General features: G+C 39.7%; 3 protein-coding genes across 3 annotated transcripts; 2 read left to right on the top strand and 1 right to left on the bottom strand.

Annotated features, from left to right (window-relative positions):
• Window positions 1-7,879: 7,879 nt before the first annotated feature.
• LOC122312566 lies at window positions 7,880-8,380 on the bottom strand. The gene has a single exon (XM_043127207.1). The coding sequence runs from the start codon at window positions 8,378-8,380 to the stop codon at window positions 7,880-7,882; it is 501 nt and encodes a 166-aa protein (XP_042983141.1).
• Window positions 8,381-10,698: 2,318 nt separating this feature from the next.
• LOC122312565 lies at window positions 10,699-11,961 on the top strand. Its single transcript, XM_043127206.1, has 2 exons — window positions 10,699-10,877; window positions 11,268-11,961. Exons 1-2 carry the CDS (start codon window positions 10,699-10,701, stop codon window positions 11,959-11,961), a joined length of 873 nt encoding a protein of 290 aa, XP_042983140.1.
• A 20-nt stretch (window positions 11,962-11,981) lies between these two features.
• On the top strand, window positions 11,982-13,117 carry LOC122313044. The gene is made up of 2 exons (XM_043127748.1): window positions 11,982-12,436; window positions 12,766-13,117. Exons 1-2 carry the CDS (start codon window positions 12,010-12,012, stop codon window positions 12,798-12,800), a joined length of 462 nt encoding a protein of 153 aa, XP_042983682.1. The 5' UTR covers window positions 11,982-12,009; the 3' UTR covers window positions 12,801-13,117.
• Window positions 13,118-21,581: the final 8,464 nt, after the last annotated feature.

Raw genomic sequence — 21,581 nt, 5'->3', positions numbered from 1 at the left:
GAGGTAGGTGATAATAAGTTTGTCATTATATTTCGAACTCTTAGTGATAAAATGAGGGTGATGGATGGTAGACCTTGGTTGTTTGACAACCAACTGTTTGCACTCCAAGAGTTTGATGTGTTTACACAGCCAAACGAGTGAAAGTTTGAGAGTGAGCCATTTTGGATTCAGATCCATAATTTACCAATGGCGTATATGACAAATGAGAAGGGGAGATTGATTGGTGAGACTCTTGGCAGGGTGAGGGAGGTGGATGTGCCTGTAGATGAGATAGGTTGGGGGAAATACTTGAGAGTTAGAGTGGAAATTGCTCTGAAAAAGGCTGTTGTGAGAGGGAAATGGATTAAAGTGAAACGACATAATGTTTGGGTTAATCTGAAGTATGAAAAAATGCCTAGGCTATGTTTTCACTGTGGATGGTTGATTCTTGGTGAGGAAGGTTATGTAAATGGCTCTAAGGGGAATGGTAGTGGTAAGAATGTCATGGAGCAGTATGGATCGTGGTTGAGGGCTAAAGGGGGACCAAAAAAGAAAGGTTATAGGAGTGCTGGTTTAGAGAGGAATGGGGGAAGAAATGAAAGCAGTGAGGGAGATAAAAAGGGAGAGGAGAGGGTTTATTCTATGGAAGGTGGGTGGAGAATTGAAAAAATTGATGAGAAAGGTGAGGATGAAATTGTGAGGGAAGAGGGGATTAAAAATAATGGAGAGGAAGTTTTTGAGGGTGAGAGTGGGGAAATGAAGGGGGGAGAGGTCAATAATAGGATGCTGAAGGGAACAGGGGGGGAGTGTTGGGGAAAAAATAAAAGGATTGGTTGGGGAGGTCAGTTTAGACAGTGATGGGGAGGAGGAGAGGGTGGAGGAAAGTGGAAAGAATGATAAAAAAAAATATGTTGGAAAGGGAGGAGGTAGTATTGACACAAAATCTGAGTTTTGAAGAGATAGAGAGTGAAAAGAATCAAGAACAAAGGAAGACATGGAAGAGGAGAGCAAGGGGAGTTGGAAAATTAGATGGGGAGGTGGTGTTGATTGAAAGAAAAAAGAGAAAGGTGGGGAAAATAGATAAAGAGTGTGGTAATGAGGAAGAGGTAACAAAGAAGCAAAGAAATGGGGGTGTGGTTCCATTGCTAATGGCAGGTGCTGTGAAGCAGCCCTGTCAGGACCAATGAAGGTCCTAAGCTGGAACTGCTGAGAGCTTGGCAACCCTCGGACAGTTCAAGTCCTTTACAAGCTTGTAAAGGAAAATAGGCCAGATGTTGTTTTCATTATGGAAACAAAGGTGAGATCAAATAAGCTGGGATTTGTGCAAAAAAAGTTGGGTTTTGAGGGTTGTTTGGTGGTGGAACCGAGAGGGTTGAATGGTGGGTTGGTAATGTTGTGATAGGATGTGGATATGTTTGAACTATGGTCATACTCTCAATGGCATATTAGTCTATGGGTGATGGATAGAAGAATGGGGGTCCTAAGTGGCTCTTGACTGGATTTTATGGGAATCCAGAAACTGCTAAGAGGGAGGTTTCTTGGGATCTATTACAAGCCATCAAGCCTTCAATTGAGGTTGGATGGTGTGTAATAGGGGATTTTAATGAAATTGTGTCTCAAGGGGAGAAGTGGGGTGGGAAAGAAATAAGGGAGGGTCAAATGGAAGATTTTAGAGTTGCTCTAATGAATGGGGGGTTGAGTGATCTTAGGTGGAAGGGGCTGAAGTATACATGGTCTAATGGCCATGAAGATGACTCTTTTGTTAAAGAAATGCTGGATAGAGCAGTTGCTAACCAAGTGTGGAGAAGGGAATTTATAAGGGTAGGTGTGGAGACTGTGATTGCTTGGGGTTCTGATCATCTCCCTCTTCTGTTGACTTGCTTTAGGGAAGGGTGCTATATGGAGAGAAGGCAAAAAATGTTTCGATATGAAATGAGTTGGGATTTAGATGGGGATTGTAAGGAAATTGTATGTGGTGTGTGGAGAGGAAATAATAGGGTGGAAGGAAAACTGTGCAATGTTCAGAAGTGTCTTAATTCTTGTAGACAGGCCCTATGTTTGTGGTCAAAAGAAAGGGATGCTAAGAGAGGTGACAATATAAAGAAACTTTCTGAGAGACTCAAAATTATTAAAGAAGTGGAAGGGCCTGGCAATGTCTCTGAAATTAATATGGTCAGTGCGGAGTTAGAAAAATTGTTGGAACAAGAGAATATATGGTGGAAACAAAGAGCCAAGGCTCATTGGCTGCAGAATGGTGATCATAATTCCAAGTTCTTCCACGCTTGTGCTAGCCAAAGGAAGAGGAAGAACTTGATTTGTTAAATTACCAACTCACAAGGGTGTAATCTAAGGAAACCACCAGAAATTGAGGAAGCTTTTAGAGATTATTTTATGGAAGTCTATACTTCGAGTGAGCCTTCCATGGGTGATATTGAATGTTGTGTTGTTGAGATTGAGCCAAAGATTAGTAGGGAGATGAGAGAAGAGCTTGAAGGGACTTTTAGGATTGGGAGGTAGAAAGGACCTTAAAACAAATGTCTCCATGGAAGGCCCCAGGGGCAGATGGGTTTGGGGCTGGTTTTTATCAAAAGCATTGGGGTGTAGTAGGAAAGGAAGTGAGTGGTGCAGTGTTGGAATTCCTTAATGGGGGATCTATAAATGGTAATTTGAATCATACCCATATTGCTTTGGTGCCAAAGGTGAAGGAGCCGAAGAATGTGATGGATTTTAGACCAATTAGCTTGTGCAATGTATTGTACAAGCTAATTTCAAAAGTTCTTGCCAATAGAGTTAAAAAGGTGCTGAATGTGGTTAATTTCCCAAAATCAGAGTGCTTTCATTTCAGATAGGCTTATCACTGACAATATTTTGGTGGCATTTGAATTATTACACTCGATGCAGTCAAAGCACAAAGGAAAATCTAGGAACATGGCTGTGAAAATTGATATGTCTAAGGCCTATGATAGAGTGGAGTGGCCTTTTCTGAAAGCTATGCTTCTCTAATTGGGGTCTGGGGAGAAAATCACAAGGATTCTCATGGTGTGTGTGCAAACAGTAAGCTACTCAGTGGTGGTGAATGGTAGGCCAGGGAAGAAAATAATACCATTTAGGGGCTTGAGGCAGGGTGATCCTCTCTCTCCCTATCTCTTCTTGATATGCGCAGAAGGCTTGAGTCAACTCTTCTTGAAAGCTGAAAGGGATGGGATTCTAAAGGGGGTGGCAGCAGTAAAGGGGGGGTTTAAGGGTTAATCACCTGCTGTTTGCAGATGATTGTGTGATATTTGGCAAGGCTACTAAGGAGGAATGGAAAAGCATTTATAAGATACTTGAATGCTATGAAAAAGCATCAGGGCAGAAATTAAATAAGCAAAAGACTTCGATTTTCTTTAGTTCAAATACTAAGGAAAGTGTGAGGAAAGGAATATTCATGGAGGCTGGGTCTTTTGTTTGTGACAAATATGAGAAATATCTCGGATTGCCTGCTGTTGTGGGGAGATCTAAATATAATGCCCCAAGGGGACTCAAGGATAGAGTATGGAGTAGGATACAAAATTGGAAAAATGGATTTCTATCAAAAGCTAGGAAGGAAGTGTTCATTAAGGCTGTACTACAAGCTATCCCAACTTATACAATAAGTGTGTTTAAATTGCCTCAAAGGTTATGCAAGGAAATTGAGCAATTATTTGCTAAATTTTGGTGGGCTTAATATAAAAGAGACATTGGGATTCACTGGAGGAAGTGGAGCTGTATGGGGCTGAATAAATCAAGTGGAGGGTTGGGATTTAGACTACTTGAAGATTTTAATATGGCCATGCTTGCTAAGCAGGGATGGAGAATATTAAAGGATCCAAGTTCTTTGGTGGCAAGAGTTTTTAAAGAAAAATATTTCAGAAACTCTCAACTGCTTGAAGCTCAACTTGGAAAGTCTCCATCCTTCATTTGGAGGAGTATTTGGTCAGCTTTGGAGGTAGTAAGGAGAGGCTTGATATGGAGAGTGGGAAATGGGAAGAATATAAATAATTTGACTTAAAATTTCTAATTAAATTTAAAAAAAAAAACAGAATAAATTGTATAAAAATATCTAAAAAATACCTAAAAATAATTATATTCCCAAACAAATTATTATATGTTTGTAGTTGAGGCCGACGTCCACAATTTGCGGAAGAAGAAGGGAGAAGAGGAGATCAAGGTGAGAGTGAGGGTGGAGGTCTAGAGGAAAAATAAGTTCTCAAGAATCTCGTTGTAGACCTTTGAATAATAGGATAATGCTACTCAGTTCCATCATTTTGTCCTCTCAAAATTACCATGGTGCAATTGTACTTTTTTTTCAAATATTTTTAAATGTTTATAAAGTAAAAAAATTATATAAATTCACTACTAGTCACTTCAATAATCATTAATGGGGGGCAAAATGATGGATTCATGATTTAGGTTTTCTCTAAGCAATACCATGTTTGTCTGTCATAATTGTTTTCCCTTTACCGGCATACATGCATGAATTGCCTCCTCACTTCTTTTACAAACTATGAATTAGAATATATCTAAGATGAGATTCGAATAATGAGATGATATGAGATAGTTTTAGAAGAAAATTGAAAATTAAATAAAATATTATTAAAATATTATTTGACTTAAAATTATTATTATTTTAAAATTTGAAAAAGTTGAATTGTTTATTATATGTTGTGTATGAATTTGAAAAAATTATAATAACGAGATGATATGAAATAAAAAAAAAAGAATACTTTCACTATCCAAACAGAGTCCTAACTTCTTTGAAGGGAAATTTCTATGGTGAGGTCATGGCGAGATAATGCTCCCTACAATTTCTTTTTTTTTTTTTTTTTTGAAGAAAAAACTCTTATGCCATTCCATTATAATAGATATGAGATACAAGGAAGGGATTCCTCCATGGTTACAATTGAATCCGAGATGGTAAGAGCATCTTTTGCAAGTAAGTGGGCTACAACATTGCCATTTCTCCTAACATGAGAAATATCCCACTTTGCAAAACAATTAAGACACGATCTTGTTTCACTCATAAACATGCTTGAGCTACTCCAAATTTCCTTATCTTCACATAGTGCCTTTGTCACTTGCAGCGAGTCACCTTCTATAATAACCTGATGCAGACCAAGTTCCAAACCCAATTTCACAGCTTGTAGAGCTCCATATGCTTTAGCTAACAGAGGGTCAGGGAAAAATTGTTTTCTTTGCCTCATTGTGGCAATAATCTGGCCAGCACAATCCCTTATAACAACTCCAATTCCAATCTGTCCATTGGCTTTATCCACTGCCCCATCCCAATTGATTTTATACCAGGGTGATGGAGGGGCCTTCCAAACTGCCTCTGATGAACAGCCTTGACAGGCTCTGTTGTTGCTTTGATGATTAGGTTCCCCTTCAACCATCATGTCTAAAAGAGCTCTAGCCTCTCTCACTATGGAGTTAGGATGAGTTAACTCCTTGTTAAAAACAAAGTTGTTTCTTCTCCACCACAATTTCCTTGCTACCACCACAAACTCATGCAATTCTTCTGAGTTTAAAGCTTTAGATAGTGACTCGAAGACCAGTAGCATAGGGGCCTGAGGTAGAGCACACTTTTGGAGCCTTTTGGAGCATTGGCTCCATACATCCATGGCTGCCTCACAGCTCCACAGTGCATGAGTGACACTTTCAACTTCTCTGCCACAAATGGGGCACAGTGGGTCATTCACCACCCTCTTTTTGAAAAGGTTGGATTGAGTAGGGAGGGCCTCCAGGCAGGCTCTCCAAATAAAAACTTTATCCCCAGGTGTGACATTAAGTTGCCATATTTTGTTCCAAACCTCTTTAAAGTCATTGCTGGAAGAGGCTTGTCCTTGAGCTGCCACCTCTCTCGATTTCTCCATGTGGTATGCACTCCTTACTGAGAAAGAGCCATTGGTGGTTTCATGCCATATGATTTTGTCCATAGTATTCATAGTGCTGCTGGGAGTTTTGAGAATTAATTTTGCTTCCCCTTCCTCAAAAATTTCTTGCACTAAGTCTGTCTTCCACATTTTAGTCTCAGGATTAATCAGTTCTACAACAGTTGCAGTGCTTCCTAGAACTCGGGTTGGACTTGTGACTCTGTTGGGATTTGAGGGGTTTAGCCATTTGTCTCTCCAAATTAAAATGTTGGAGCCAGTACCCACCCTCCAAAAAGAGCCAGCCTCTACAACATGTCTGGCTGCAAGTAAGCTCCTCTAGATATAAGATGGTTTGGAGCCCAGTTTAGCTAGCTGAAAGTTTGAGTTAGGGAAATATTTAGCCTTTAAAATCTTAGCAGCAAGAGAGTTGGGGTCCTGAATTAATCTCCAACATTGCTTGGACAACATTGCCTTGTTGAAGCATTCAAGGTCCCTAAAACCCAAACCTCCAATTGACTTGGCTTGCCCCATCCTTTTCCAAGGAATCCAATGGATCTTATGCTCCTTTTCTTGTTGGCCCCACCAAAAATTTTGGATGGCTCTGTTTATAGAGTGTAGGAGGGTGATAGGCAGCTTGAAGACACTCATTGTATAGGTTGGGATGACTTGGATCACTACTTTTACATAGATTTCTTTCCCTGCCTGAGATAAAGTTTTAACTCTATGATTGCTGAGCCTCATCCTTATATTATCCAAAATACCTTTGAAAGATTTGAACCTGTCTCGCCCCACCACAGAGGGCAATCCTAGGTACTTTTCATATGGCATGGATGTCCTTATACCAGCAATAGACAGAATGTAGTCTTGAGTGGGTCTGGCAGTGTTTTTGCTGAAAATAATTGAGGTTTTTTCAAGATTAAGTCTCTGGCTTGATGCTAACTCATAGGTGTTTAAAAGGCTTATTAATCTTCCCCACTCCACTGCTGTTGCCTTGCAAAACAAAAGGTTGTCATCTGCAAAGAAGAGGTGAGAGACCCTTAATTGACCTCTTGCAACTGGGATGCCATGAGGTAGTCTGCTTTCCTCAGCTTTGTATAGCAAGTTACTTAGAGCTTCTGCACACAATATGAAGAGGTAGGGTGACAAAGGGTCACCTTGTCTGATGCCTCGAGAAGGGATAAATTCTGGTTGGGGTTCACCATTCACAAGGAGAGCATATGAGACAATTTCAATACACTTCATCACTAGTTCCACCCATTGACTGCAAAATCCCAGTTTGTAAAGGACAGCTCTTAAGAAACTCCACTCCACCCATTAAATTTCTCCAGGGCTTGGACCTGGTTTGACACAAAGTGGGCCAAGGATGAGGCTTGGGCCCTCAGGTCATGGTTGTTTCCAAGGCCCAGTGATTTTTGGTCATTGTCTTTACAAGCTGTGACAGGTACCAAGATGGGGCATTCTGACTTCGTGGCATTTTGCATGGAACATGCCCCTGCTGCAGTAAAGGAAGCCTCAGACTTACCCAAAATGGCCTCACTCTCACATTCCTTAAAAAGCCTCTGTGTTGCCTCTGCAAGTTGCATGGGATAAGGCATATTGTCTGGTTTCCTCTTTGGTTCTGCAATGTCAACTTCAGTCTGAACCGTTTCCTGACAGTCCATCTTTGACTCATGGCTCTGGTATGGAAGTTCATCCCTGTCCTCCCTTCCCTTCCTCCATGACTAGTCCTCTACATGGTTGTTACACAGTCCTTCACCATATTTCTTACTTGTATTATCACTCTCCCTGGTTGTTGGTGCTCGCATCCACACTCCATACTGCATCTTGCTACTGCTCGAAGATCCAACAACACACTTTTGTTGAGCATGCTTAATCACTCCACATTTAAAACACAAGTTAGGCAGCCTTTCATACTTAAGGGGAACCCAAGTTTTCTTGCCTTCAAGAATTAGGAACACACCTCTAAGTAGAGCTTCTGAGATGTTCACTTCAACCCTTATCCTTAGGAACTACCCCCATCCTATCCCTCTCTCATCTGCTTGGACTGTGATTACTCTCCCTAGGCTTTCACCAATCTGAAACCCCACCTCTTGTGTCATACTTGCTAGGGGCATGTTATAAGCTTGCACCCAGAATTCTTCTTTATTGAAAAGGACTTCGTTAATGGACCAGTTACCTTCAAAAACTTGTAGGCACAACAGCCATCTGTCAAAAGACCATGGCCTGCCACTCATGACATGCTGAAGGTCCTTTTCTTGGTTGAACTCGATAAGATATTTGTTGGTTCCAACTTCAGAGAAATAAAACCAACTCTCACATCTCCAAACTTTGGACATAGTTGTTTTGAAAGCTTCTTGATTAACTGGTCTCTCAGCTATGAGCATGGCCAATAAGCAGAACTTTCCATGCTGCCTAGCTTTAGCAGTTGAATTGGGTGGCAGGATCATTACTCCTTTTTCCTTCTCAGTGAGGCTAAGGCCTTCCCATTGCTTTGCTAAATCTTCCTCCATTGAAACCACTCCAGACCAGCTGAGCTAGTCTAAGGGACCCCACTCTCCTATAGAGAGAAAACACCTCACCCAGCAGGAGAGGACTTCAGCGCCTTTCATAGGGGTGACAGAGCTCCCTACAATTTCAAAAGCGTGTAATAAGATACACACTTTGTATTACTTGGTTGGAATTTTTATTGGAAATTTTTTATTTTAAAGTCGGTCAATAGAATACAAATTGAAAAGTATTTACGTGATATAATTTAATTTTAAAATTAAATTTTAAAATTTAAATTTTATAAATTAAATTTTATTATTTAAAGATTTAAATGATGTGCTTTATCTTTCGACTCGACAATAGAATAATGACTCATTCTCGTACTGATAACAACTTGCTTCTTCATATGCAAGCAAGAAAAGGCAAGCAAAGAAATATTAAAATCATGCTTTTGTTCAGATGTCCAGGTACGACACTTGAAGAGTAACCATATGATTGGAGATTGTTTACTCCTAGGAGACCATTATTCTAAGCTTCAGACATTAATTAATTTTTATAAATTTATAATATGAAATTACATAGCTTTCAATGAAAACTAATTTGCATCATCGAGGTTATATTAAATTATGGAAATAAATTATAATTTTATAAAGTCTTATGGGCAGATTTGGAGAGTGAGATGAGATGAAATTTTTATAAATATTAATAAAATAGTTTGTGAATAGTAGTGAGATAGTTTGAACTGAATATTTTTTAAATTTTGAAAAGTTGAATAAAAAATATTATAAAATTAAAATATTGTAAGAATATAGTTTTATAATATTATTTTTAATTAGAGATTTGAAAAAGTTGAATTCTTTATTTTTTTTTTTAAGTTTGAAAAAGCTATAATAGTATATTTAGCCAAATGCTAGTGCATCTTAAAAATTTGAATAAATGTAGAAGAAATCATCTATATCAACTGATAGAGACTTGAGATATGAGCTAAGTAAATGCAAATTTTTTTTTTCATATTTTAAGATCCACTATTCATCTTCAAAGGTAATATTTAATTTATTCAAAACAATTAATTAGGAAACAATAATTTAAGTATCAAATTAAATTATTAATTAACATATGGTTAGTGTAATTACAAAATATGAAAAAAAATTAAAAAAATATTATTAAAAAAATAATAATATTTTTAATTTATTTTGACTAGTCATATAGCTAATCCAATATAGGGTTATGGTTAGAGAGGTTTTGGATTTACGAAAAATATATACTTTTTATCAAATTTTAGAGATAATTTTGATGAAGCCAATGCTAAAGCTCTAATGATTTGTTTGAAAATTTTATATTTAAATTGTGTTTAAAAATAAGATGAGAAGAAATGAAATGAGATTATATGAGAATTTTGTGTCCCATCTTAGGCTCCAAACCTACCTATAGAGTGTGCAAGTTTAGCCTATTTTATTTTAAAAAATAGAAGAAATCTAGTATCCATGTAAAAAAATCAAATATTTTTACAATAAACTCCACTATTTTCAAAATTATAAATATGCAAAATTTATGCACCTAAAATTATATTTATCATCATTTTTTAAATTAAAATACGAGCTCTATTTATGGGGTCCGTTTAGCCAATTTTCTTGACTTTGAAATTTTGGGTTAAACTAGAGAGAGTGTGCGTACTTTCCAGGTTTGTAAATGGGTGCAGCTATCATGCTATCCAGTTTGATCGCTGGGAATGTTATTAATGTAATTTCTTTTTTATATCTTTTAATTATTTAAAAATAAAAAATATAAATAATAGTCATTTATTTAATTTATTAAGTAAAAAATAAATAAAATAAAATACCTAGTCAAATTAACTCACACGGCATAATATCATTTCCCTCGTAATTTACCAAGAAACTGCAACATTTGACTTGTTCTAGAAATTTTCCTTTTCATAAACTGCAACATTTATGGAGTCTGTTTAGCCAACACCATTCCAATAAATAAAATAACGGGGTTTGAACCTTGAACACGAAACAAAGAGGAATCTCAGAAAATTCATTGGTCTGTAGAAAGGTGAATCGTGAATATATCACTAAATTCAAAGACAGATTCATCTCTTTCTTCATTCTCTTGAAAAAGGTTTCGATTGAAAGACGCAAGGCTAAAGGCAACGAGATTCAGAGTGGGATCTTCTGAAAAATGAATTCGTATGATGACACAAGGCCGCGGAGGATGCACGCTCCTAATTTACATGGACACAACATCTCGAATCATAGTTCATCTTCCTCTCCCTGTAAGCAATTCTCTCTCTCTCTCTCTCTCTCTCTCTCTCTCTCTCTGTTGAAAATACAAAAAGAAGATGCTTGAACGTGAAAAGGGAAAGAAGATGCTTGAACGTGCAGCAGCAGCAGCAGAGGATTATTCTTCTTTCCAGATGCTTGAATGTGCAGCAGCAGCAGCAGAGGATTATTCTTCTTCCCAGATGCTTGAACGTGCAGCAGCAGCAGCAGAGGATTATTCTTCTTCAGCTTTTGGCATGTGAAGCAGCAGACAGCAGGAGAACACACACATGCAGACCAGCTGGACACTCACTTGGACAGCAACTCACAGCAGCTCATGATAGGCATGTGAAGCAGCAGACAGCAGGAGAACACACACATGCAGACCAGCTGGACACTCACTTGGACAGCAACTCACAGCAGCTCATGTATTTTTTTTTTCTCGTTGGAAAACAGCTTTTGTTATCAAGTGTCTCTATCACTTCAGTATAAATGTCAAGCTAGAATGTATAGAAAATAACTATGAAAAACAGTTCAATGAGAAGATTAGAAAATGACATTTCTGATTTTTCCTTACTCACTTCCTGTTCTTCAATAACAGGATAGTGTTTTGCAATTTTCTAAGTTTCTTTTTCTTATATGGTATCAGAGCTATGGCTGATTCCATCAACTCAAATGCCAATCAAAATGCAAATCCAAACTCAAATATTTCTGATCCATCCCAACCAAACAGCCCCTATTTTATTGGTTCCAATGACAGTTCTGGAGTCCTTCTTGTCACTCAAATGCTTGATTCAAGTAACTATCATTCTTGGGCACGTTCAATGAAAAGAGCTCTTCGCATCAAAAACAAACTTGGGTTTGTTGATGGAAGCATTTGTGAACCATCTGAGGCTGATAGTCCATTGATGGATCATTGGCTTCGATGCAATGACATAGTCATCACCTGGCTGCAAAACACCATGTCAGTTGACATTAAGAGCAGCACCCTTTATGCTGAGACTGCTCATCAACTGTGGAAGGAACTTGAGCAACGACTTGCACAGCAAAATGCTCCAAGGATTTATGAAGTAAAGCAAGGTATTGCTACAATAATGCAGAACCAAGACACTGTAAGTATGTATTACTCTAAGTTAAAAACTCTGCTAGATGAATTGATGAACTATGAGTCTATTCCTAACTGCACATGTGGGGGTTTGAAAACAATAGTGGATAACCACGAAAGAGACTGGGTGATGAAGTTTCTTATGGGTTTAAATGACACATACAAAGCCCTTAAGGCTCAGATCCTTCTAATCAAGCCTTTCCCTAGTCTAAATGAAGTGTACTCCATAATACAATAAGAAGAAAAGAGGCAACAGATTTCTGTTGACACTTCAGTTGGTGACTCCATGGCTATGATAGCAACTGCTAGAGATGTAGGAAGGCAAAATATCACATCTCAGAGAAAGTATTATTGCACTTTTTGTAAAATGCCTGGACATTCCTTAGAAAGGTGTTTTAAGGCTAACCCTGAGAAACCAGTGTGCAGTCATTGCAGAATGCCTGGCCATGTTGCAGAAAAATGCTTTAAACTTCATGGTTATCCACCAGGCCACAAGCTCCATGGGAAGGGCAGACCAGCTTTTGCCAATCAAGTCACTACCCTCATGCCACCTGGACATGAGCAAATCAACAACAACCAAGCAACACTCACTCAAGAGCAATATTCACAGCTGATTGCCTTGCTCAAATCACAACCCAGTCATTCTCACACAGCTTCACTTAATCAAGTGCATTCCCTCAGTCATTCTGAATCTGACATGTCAAAAATATCTGGTATCTCACTTTGTCTCTCAGCTTGTAGCATAAACTCACACAACACCTTTGATGCACCTTGGATAATAGACACGGGGGCAACAGACCACATGGTCTGTTCAACCTCCCTTTTCACCACCATCAGAAGTGTTGCCAAATATTCTGTAGCTCTTCCAAATGGTGAAACTGTCAATGTTTCCCATGTTGGAACAGTGAAGATGTCAAAACACTTGACCTTGCATGATGTGCTTTGTGTTCTATCCTTTTCTTTTAACCTCATATCTGCAAGGAAACTTAGTCAAAAATCAAGATGTTGTCTTATTTTTCTACCTGAAAACTGTTTTATTCAGGACCTTTTAACTTGGAAAACGACTGGAATGGGTGAAGTGAGGAATGGCTTGTATCACCTACTGAGGAATGAAGTCTCCCCTACAGCTTTAGTTGAAGTCCTATCCTCTCTAACCACCAACACTGTCATTTCTGCTTCTGTCATCAACAACCATGAAGGTTTCAGTCTATGGCACTATAGACTTGGGCACCTCTCAGATTCTAGGATGAACTTGATTAGCAAAAATGAAATTTCTGATTTTGATGTTGCTACCATACCTTGCTCAGTTTGCCCTTTAGCAAAATTACACAAACTACCTTTTCCTACTAGCCATCATAAATCAGAAAAATGTTTTGATTTAGTCCACTGTGATCTTTGAGGGCCTTGCAATGAAATTAGTCATGATGGATCAAGATATTTTTTGAGTATAGTTGATGATTTCAGTCGATGTACTTGGGTGTATATGTTAAAACTGAAATCTGATGCAACTGGGGCTTTACAACAATTTTATGCAATGATTGAAACCCAATTTGACTCCAAAATCAAAGTAATTAGAAGTGATAATGGAGGTGAATTTGACATGAAAGACTTTTATTCAAAAAGAGGCATAATCCATCAGAAAACTTGTGTTGAAACACCCCAGCAAAATGCTATTGTAGAAAGGAAACACCAGCACATCTTGAATGTAGCAAGAGCCCTAAAGTTTCAAAGTGAAATTCCAATGAGATATTGGAATGACTGCATCCTCACTGCAGTATATCTCATAAACAGAACCCCCTCACCATTACTTAAAAACAAGACCCCTTTTGAGCTCCTCTTTGGGACCAAACCTATTTACTCTCATCTTAGGGTATTCGGGTGTTTGGTATTTGCCTCTACTCTGATAAATAACAGGCACAAGTTTGATCCTAGTGCTAGGAAGTGTGTGTTCTTAGGTTACCCTTTTGGGGTTAAGGGCTATAAGCTTTTGGATCTAGAGACAAAAAGAATCTTCATCTCTAGAAATGTAGTCTTCCATGAGAAGATTTTTCCATACAAAACTAAGACTACAACCACTCCCCATAACCTACCAAGTCCAACCACATTATCCTTTTCCCAACCACTAGATACTGCTTTTGACCACACTTCTGAGTTGCCTCACCTTGAACCTGAACCAGATATCGATATAGAGAATGTAGCAAACACCTCAAACACAGAAAATCCACCAGAACCTCTTAAAGAACATACACATCCCACCGATCCTCATATGCCTAGAAGGTCCACTAGAGAAAGACGTACACCACCTTACTTGATGGACTTCATTTGTCAACAAGTATCCTCACTCCCTCATTCACAGAAGTTAGACAAGAAGAAAGGATCAAGACTTTCAGGTAATGCCTCTCCTCTTGATGCTAATCTCTCTTATCATAAACTGTCCAACACACACAAAGCTTTTGTTGCTTCAATCACAAAGCAAATAGAACCTAACACATATGCACAAGCTGTCAAAACCTCTGGTTGGTGCAAGGCAATGCAAGCTGAGATTGAGGCCTTAGAGATGAATGACACTTGGACTGTAGTTGATTTGCCTCATGGAAAGGAAGCTATAGGGTGCAAATGGGTGTATAAGGTCAAGTACAATGCAGATGGAAGTGTTGAGAGGTATAAGGCTCGGCTAGTGGCAAAGGGATACACACAACAGGAGGGGTTGGATTACCATGAGACTTTCTCCCCTGTAGCAAAGCTAGTGACAGTGAGAACATTGCTTGCTGTAGCAGCAGTTAAAGGTTGGAATTTACATCAATTAGATGTGAACAATGCATTCCTCCATGGTGATTTGGAGGAGGAAGTTTATATGAAGCTTCCACCAGGATATGCTGATAGTAATTGTGCAAAAGTTTGCAAACTTCATAAGAGTTTGTATGGATTGAAACAGGCATCGAGGCAATGGTATGCCAAACTCTCAGATTTCATTGTTCAGAAAGGTTTCAAGCAGTCAAAGGCAGATTATAGTTTGTTTACAAGGTCAGTGGGGGAATCCTTTACAGCTGTGCTTGTCTATGTGGATGATCTTATTATAGCAGGTAATGACATGGACATTACTCATTCTCTCAAATCTTCCCTACATGACAGATTTAAGATAAAGGATTTAGGTGTTTTAAAGTACTTTCTTGGGTTGGAAGTGGCACGATCAGAAAAAGGGATTTATGTATGTCAAAGAAAATATGCATTGGACATATTATCTGACTCAGGAACCATTGGAGCTGCACCTACTAAGATACCTCTGGATCAAAACAGCAAATTGCCTAAGGATCAAGGTGTCCTACTTAAGGATCCTTCTATCTACAGAAGACTCATTGGGAGGCTTCTTTACCTCACCATCACCAGACCAAATTTAGCATATTCAGTCCAATTGCTTAGTCAATTCATGCAAGCTCCTAGAGTCCCACATTTAAATGCAGCTCATAAGGTACTAAGGTACATAAAGAGAGCTCCAGGACAAGGCTTGTTTTACTCTTCACAATCAAACCTACAACTTGAGGTGTACTGTGATTCAGATTAGGGAGCATGCCCAGATACACGAAGGTCTGTGACAGGGTACTGTGCCTTTCTTGGTCCTTCCTTAGTGTCTTGAAGTAAAAACCTTAGCCAAGTTAATTCACAGCAAAACACTATCTCTAGGTCCTCAGCAGAAGCTGAATACAGGGCCATGGCAAGTGCTTGCTGTGAATTAACTTGACTAAGGTTTTTACTTCAAGACTTAATGGTAGATCATCCTCAGGCAGCTGTGTTACGCTGTGACAACAAGGCTGCATTACACATTGCAGCAAATCCAGTATTCCATGAACGTACTAAGCATATAGAGCTCGATTGCCATTTGATCCGTGATAAAATTCAGGAAGGAAGTGTCATTACTGAGCATGTAAGTAGTGAATCACAAGTTGCAGATATATTGACTAAGGCACTGGGATCTAACAGCTTCTACACACACTTGCACAAGATGGGAGCAGAAAATATCTACTCTCCACCTTGCGGGGGGCTGTTGAAAATACAAAAAGAAGATGCTTGAACGTGAAAAGGGAAAGAAGATGCTTGAACGTGCAGCAGCAGCAGCAGAGGATTATTCTTCTTTCCAGATGCTTGAACGTGCAGCAGCAGCAGCAGAGGATTATTCTTCTTCAGCTTTTGGCATGTGAAGCAGCAGACAACAGGAGAACACACACATGCAGACCAGCTGGACACTCACTTGGACAGCAACTCACAGCAGCTCATGATAGGCATGTGAAGCAGCAGACAACAGGAGAACACACACATGCAGACCAGCTGGACACTCACTTGGACAGCAACTCACAGCAGCTCATGTATTTTTTTTTTTTCTCGTTGGAAAACAGCTTTTGTTATCAAGTGTCTCTATCACTTCAGTATAAATGTCAAGCTAGAATGTATAGAAAATAACTATGAAAAACGGTTCAATGAGAAGATTAGAAAATGACATTTCTGATTTTTCCTTACTCACTTCCTGTTCTTCAATAACAGGATAGTGTTTTGCAATTTTCTAAGTTTCTTTTTCTTATCTCTCTCTCTCTCTCTCTCTCTCTCTCTCTCTCTCTCTCTCTCTCTCTCCAACCAAATACAACAAAGAGATTGAATTTTTCCTGAAAAGTGCAGCGTATATTTGAAAATGCTAACTATTATTTGATGAATTTGAGGAGAGATGCAATCTAACACATAAATGGTTAGTTATAGCATTCCTTTTGAAAAAGAGGGACTAGAATCTCGATTTTATTATAACCTCATTTGTGATGCAGGAAAACCCTATACAAAACAAAAGCCACACTAATTAAAAAGCTAAGGTTCTAAGGCCATGTAAAAACTACTAATGAACTGAGTCTTTTCAAACCTTGAAAGAAAACATAGTATTTATCACAATATTTCATATTACTTAATACAAGTTGTATACTTGTAAGAAACATTCTTTTTTAAATAACTTTTTTTTTTCATTTCTCTCTCCAGAGGTCCTTTTCTCTCTACCCAATTGTTGGCATCCTTCCATTTCCTCCGCTCAGATGGGGGTTGGAGTTTCAGCTCCTTCCACCCTCTTCCTGTTTGGCCAATGCCGGAGCTGCCTATAATTCTTTTTTCGATTTTTTTGTCATTTTCCATCTGTAGTACCAAGAGATCTACTATCTACCGACCTCCTACGACCACCACGCGCCTCGCTAACAGACTCTCCAACCTTTGATTTGTCAGATAGCCGTAGAAAACTGTTCAAAAGAGCAGTGCGCGGCTCATATCACACCAAGTCCTCCACGCCAATGGTGGCCTTGTGATGACCGAGCCTTGGTTCCTCTCTTGCTTGGCTCACGTGCAAAGGTGGTCAATATGACCACTTGGGGATGGTGGGGTTTAGTGTTTAGGCTAAGATGGGTGTATGGAGTGATGGAAGATGAGGAGTGATGGTGTGGTTCAAGGGTGATGGGCGCACGGCACTAGTGAGTGCTATGGTGTAGGCGCCACTTGGAAGATAGGCTTAGGGTTTGGATGATGTGTTTAGGGTTTGGAAAAGGTAAGATGGGTGGCTAGGATTGAAGATGAGTGATGTGGAGGGAATGGCTAGGGCTGGCCAAAATTTGATGGAGGAGAGATTTTAGGAAGTTTCCTAAAATCTTGAAAGATGATTTCCCTCAAATCTTGGAGATGACTCTCCTAAAATCTTGGGATATGATGGATGATGTGTATGGCTGGCTATGGAGTATGGAATGGGTCAACTACGGCTCCTAAATTATAGGAACCTTGATTGGCAATTAGGGTGGGCGGCTAAGGCGTGAAAGATGGAGCAAACCACTATGGAAAGTGGACTAACACTTGTGTGGGGCGATTTTGGGGCTTGGACGGATTGAATGAGCCAACTTTAATAAGAACACCTCAAGAACAATGATGAACATGCATGAACAATGAAGAACGCTCGAGTGCAAAATGAAGAACACTCAAGAACAACGAAGAACACTCAAGAACAATAGCAAAATACTAATGAACTTGAATAAACAAACACATAAAAAGGATAATCAATACTTGATTCACGGATTGCACAAGTAATGAATAAACCTCATATATTGATAAACACAACTTGGATTCACAAATTGCACCAAGTTGCAAGAACAAGATAGATTGAATCACACTTATTCACGAATTGCAAAATGTGATTCTCTCTTTGGGATTCACGAATTGCACCCAAAAAGCCTAAGTGCAAAGACACTAGTTTGTGATCTCTCAAACAAGAGTCTTCCCTCTAGGAGTTTTGCCAAAAGATTGTAAAGCAAATGAAGGAGGTCCTATTTATAAGAAAAACAAATTGGAAACCCCCAATAGGTCCCTAGAAAATAAACAAATAAAGCAAATTAAATAAATAAAATAAATAACAAGATAATGGCCATGGACCAAGGCTAGCCGTGGCATGCATGGCCCATGGTGGGTTAGGTGGTGCACGGTGGTTAGGTTGGCCCATGGTCAGGTGGTGCTAGGGGTGGGCAGCAGGGGCCCGCCCCCCACTACCCCTCCCCCGTCCGCCCCGCCTCCGCATGGGCGGACGGGGTACCCCGCACCGCACATGCCGGGGCGAGGGACCCCGCCCCGCATGAAAAACACTAAGCGGGGGCGGGGGGCGGGCAGGGCTCAACCCCACCCCGCTTTTCCCCCGCCCCGCATTTTATATTTATATTTATAAATATATATATTTTATATTTATAAATATATATTTTTTTATTTTACAAATATTACAATTTGTTAAACTTGTTCACAAGAATCACAAGAGAGTGAGACTTGTTCATCACAAGCTTGCATATGCCATGGGCACCCTATGCCTCATTTATATATAACTCTAAGGCCATACAAGAGTCTTACTTGAGCAATGTGGGACTTAACAGTAAGTCCCACATTGCTCAAGTAAGACTCTTGTATGGCCTTAGAGTTATATATAAATGAGGCATAGGGTGCCCATGGCATATGCAAGCTTGTGATGAACAAGTCTCACTCTCTTGTGATTCTTGTGAACAAGTTTAACAAATTTAAAAATTAGTAACATAATTTTTATGTTATTAGTTTTTAAATTATTATTATATATATAAATTTTAATTTAAGATTTAATTATATAATAATTTGGGTCTAAAAATAATATTTTTAGACACAAAAATTTTTTTTAAGCCCATTGAAATATGGGATTTTTGAAGTGGGCGGGGGGCGAGGCGGATGGGGTATTTGCCCCTCCCTCCCGGCACCGGAGGGGGGGCCCCGCCCCCCCTCACGGGGGCGAGGTGCAGGATGAAATTTCATCCCCCGCATCATGCGGGGGCGGGGTGCGGGGAAGGGGTGCACCCGCCCCGTATGATGCGGGTAGCACCCCTAGGTGGTGCGGTCATGGCTTGCTGGGTGGTGAGCCGTGGTGGTGCGTGGCATGGCTAGCTGATGGTGAGCCAGGGTGGTGCAGCATGGCTAACTGATGGTGAGCCATGGTGGTGCACGGCATGGTGGGCATGGCTTGCTGAAGGTAAGCCATGGTGGTGCACGGCATGATGGGCATGGCTTGCTGAAGGTAAGCCATGATGGTGCACGGCATGGCCCAGGCTGGTGGCCTGGGCGCTGAGTCTGCAAGGTATGGGTTGGAGCCATGCGCTGGATGGCATACCTAGTGGGCATGCTACTGACCTGCTCCGCAAGGCATGGGCTGGAGCCATGCACTGGATGGCACGCCGCGAGGCATGCCACTAACCTGCTCTGCAAGGCACGGGCTGGAGCCGTGCGCTAGATGGCGTGCCTATAGGGGCACGCCACTGGCCTTGCTAGGTGGTGTGGGGGCACGCATACATGCGCGCAAATGCATGCTCAAGGGCACGCGCAAGCCTGCACGCATGGTCTGCGCGCGGTCAGTAGCCTCCATGCTCGCCCGCTGCGTGTCATGGTTTGAGCTAAGGCATGCAAGCAGACTAGCCATGTGACTGTCCTGACCCTCCATGGGTCGTGCTGAGGTGTGGTCCCGAGCAAATCTCCTGGGAGTTGTGACAAGCCTTCCGTTGTCACGTGCAGCACTATTGGGATCAGTGGCTTCGGATCTCTTAGATCCGACCATCGCCTTATTTCCTAAAGTGGCGCATGAACCACATGCACCACCATAGACAGTGAAGGTCTTATGCCGGGGTATCGACGTATCCTTTGGTTGCTACGTTTCTATATTCCTACTTTTCCTAACCGTTAATCAAGACAAAGTGATTGTGGAAGACTCCAAACAAACAAGCTGCATCACACACCGATTTACTGCAACATTTAGTCACAGTCTAATAGTCTGTTTATCAGAATATTTAAAAACAAGTTCAAGCAGCTTACCCTTAGTGGAAAATAGATGGGAGCCAATTTTTTACTCCAGATACCTCTTTTTTTATTCCACTAGTATTGGGTTTGTTTATTTTGGAATGATTGTTGGAAACTCTCAATCCATTGAATCTTGTATTATGTAATCATTTAGTTTATCTATGAATTTACTTGCTTAGAAAAAAATATATATATATATTATTTTGGTAATTAAAAAGGGAAAAAAAAAACTTACTTCTCTAATCAGTATTAATGTTTGTGACCAACTCATCTTCTCTATATATCCGTGGGAGCCACCGCCCGACAGCAATTGATTGATGACAAAAGAAAAGTTGAATGCTGGATGCTGACAATAAGACGGCTTAATTTACCGCAAATCCAGCTCAAAAAACAAAATAAACCCATGCTTTATATTTGGGTTCATGTTTTTCACAACGAGAGTAAAAAATGTGTTCAAAATCAGAAGAGAAGGGAGCAGGGAAGAATTGAAGGAGAAAGAGAAGAGAAAGACAGCAAAAGAAAAGGAGGAGAAAGAGGAGAGAAGAGAAGGAGAAGAAGCAACAGGCAAAAGACGAGATGAAACGGAAAAAAGACAAGGAAAAGAAGAAACTTGAAGAGTAGAAAAGAAAGGAAAGAGAGAAGATACAGAAACTCAAGCACAAGATGAAGTAATGCCCAGAAGAAAGAGCGAGCAAACTCAAATTTCGTTTTGAAAAAATATAATTGCAAGCATATTATGCATTAATCTGTGTATCAATATAATGTGATTGGTCAAAAAGTAAATTTTATTAAAAATAGTGTTAATTTAAATTTTAAGTATGAATAAATCAATATTGGTACACAAATTAATGCGCAACTGTGCTTGTATATAGCAAAACTCTTTTGTTTTCCACCTTGGTTTTATTTTTCATTGACACAATAAAGTTGGATTCTTGCTTGGGCTCTCGGATCAGAATATATATATCTGTTTAAAGGGGTCAGTCAACATGGAGGACGAAACAGAATTTTTATTTGGGGGGCCCCACTTGGAGTTGAGATGTATAACTCATTACCTCATTTCGAAACCAAAAATAGAAGCGTTTTTTTATTTGCCAATGAAAATGTTTTATGTTTTGAGATGAAATCAAACATATTATTCTTTTGTGTCATCTTCCAGATAAAAATAAAACCGAAACTCGGGAGATGCGAGAAAGAAACTGATTGGTAATGTCGACACAGGTTGAGCCCAGAGCTTCTTTTTGGGGCACAAAATATATTGACTGAAGCTCTGCCCGAGTTCAGCCTCGACCAAAAAAAAACCAGTAAATGACCAGAGTTTGTATGGCACCCCAAACATTTTTCATGTTGCTCCAAAAATTCTTCTGAACTCGAATTTACAAGGAAAGTGGGAAGGGTACCATGGCCTGGCTTATACATCCAAATTGAGGGTTCCAGAATCTTGAAAATTTCTGATTCCTAAACTTGTGTAAGAATTAATGGACCAAAGAAACAACCCAG

This window comes from Carya illinoinensis, chromosome 6 (genome assembly GCF_018687715.1).
Source record: "Carya illinoinensis cultivar Pawnee chromosome 6, C.illinoinensisPawnee_v1, whole genome shotgun sequence".
Classification (NCBI taxonomy): Eukaryota; Viridiplantae; Streptophyta; class Magnoliopsida; order Fagales; family Juglandaceae; genus Carya; species Carya illinoinensis.
Note: the sequence above shows the minus strand (reverse complement) of the source record. Positions and strands in the feature narration are given on the sequence as shown.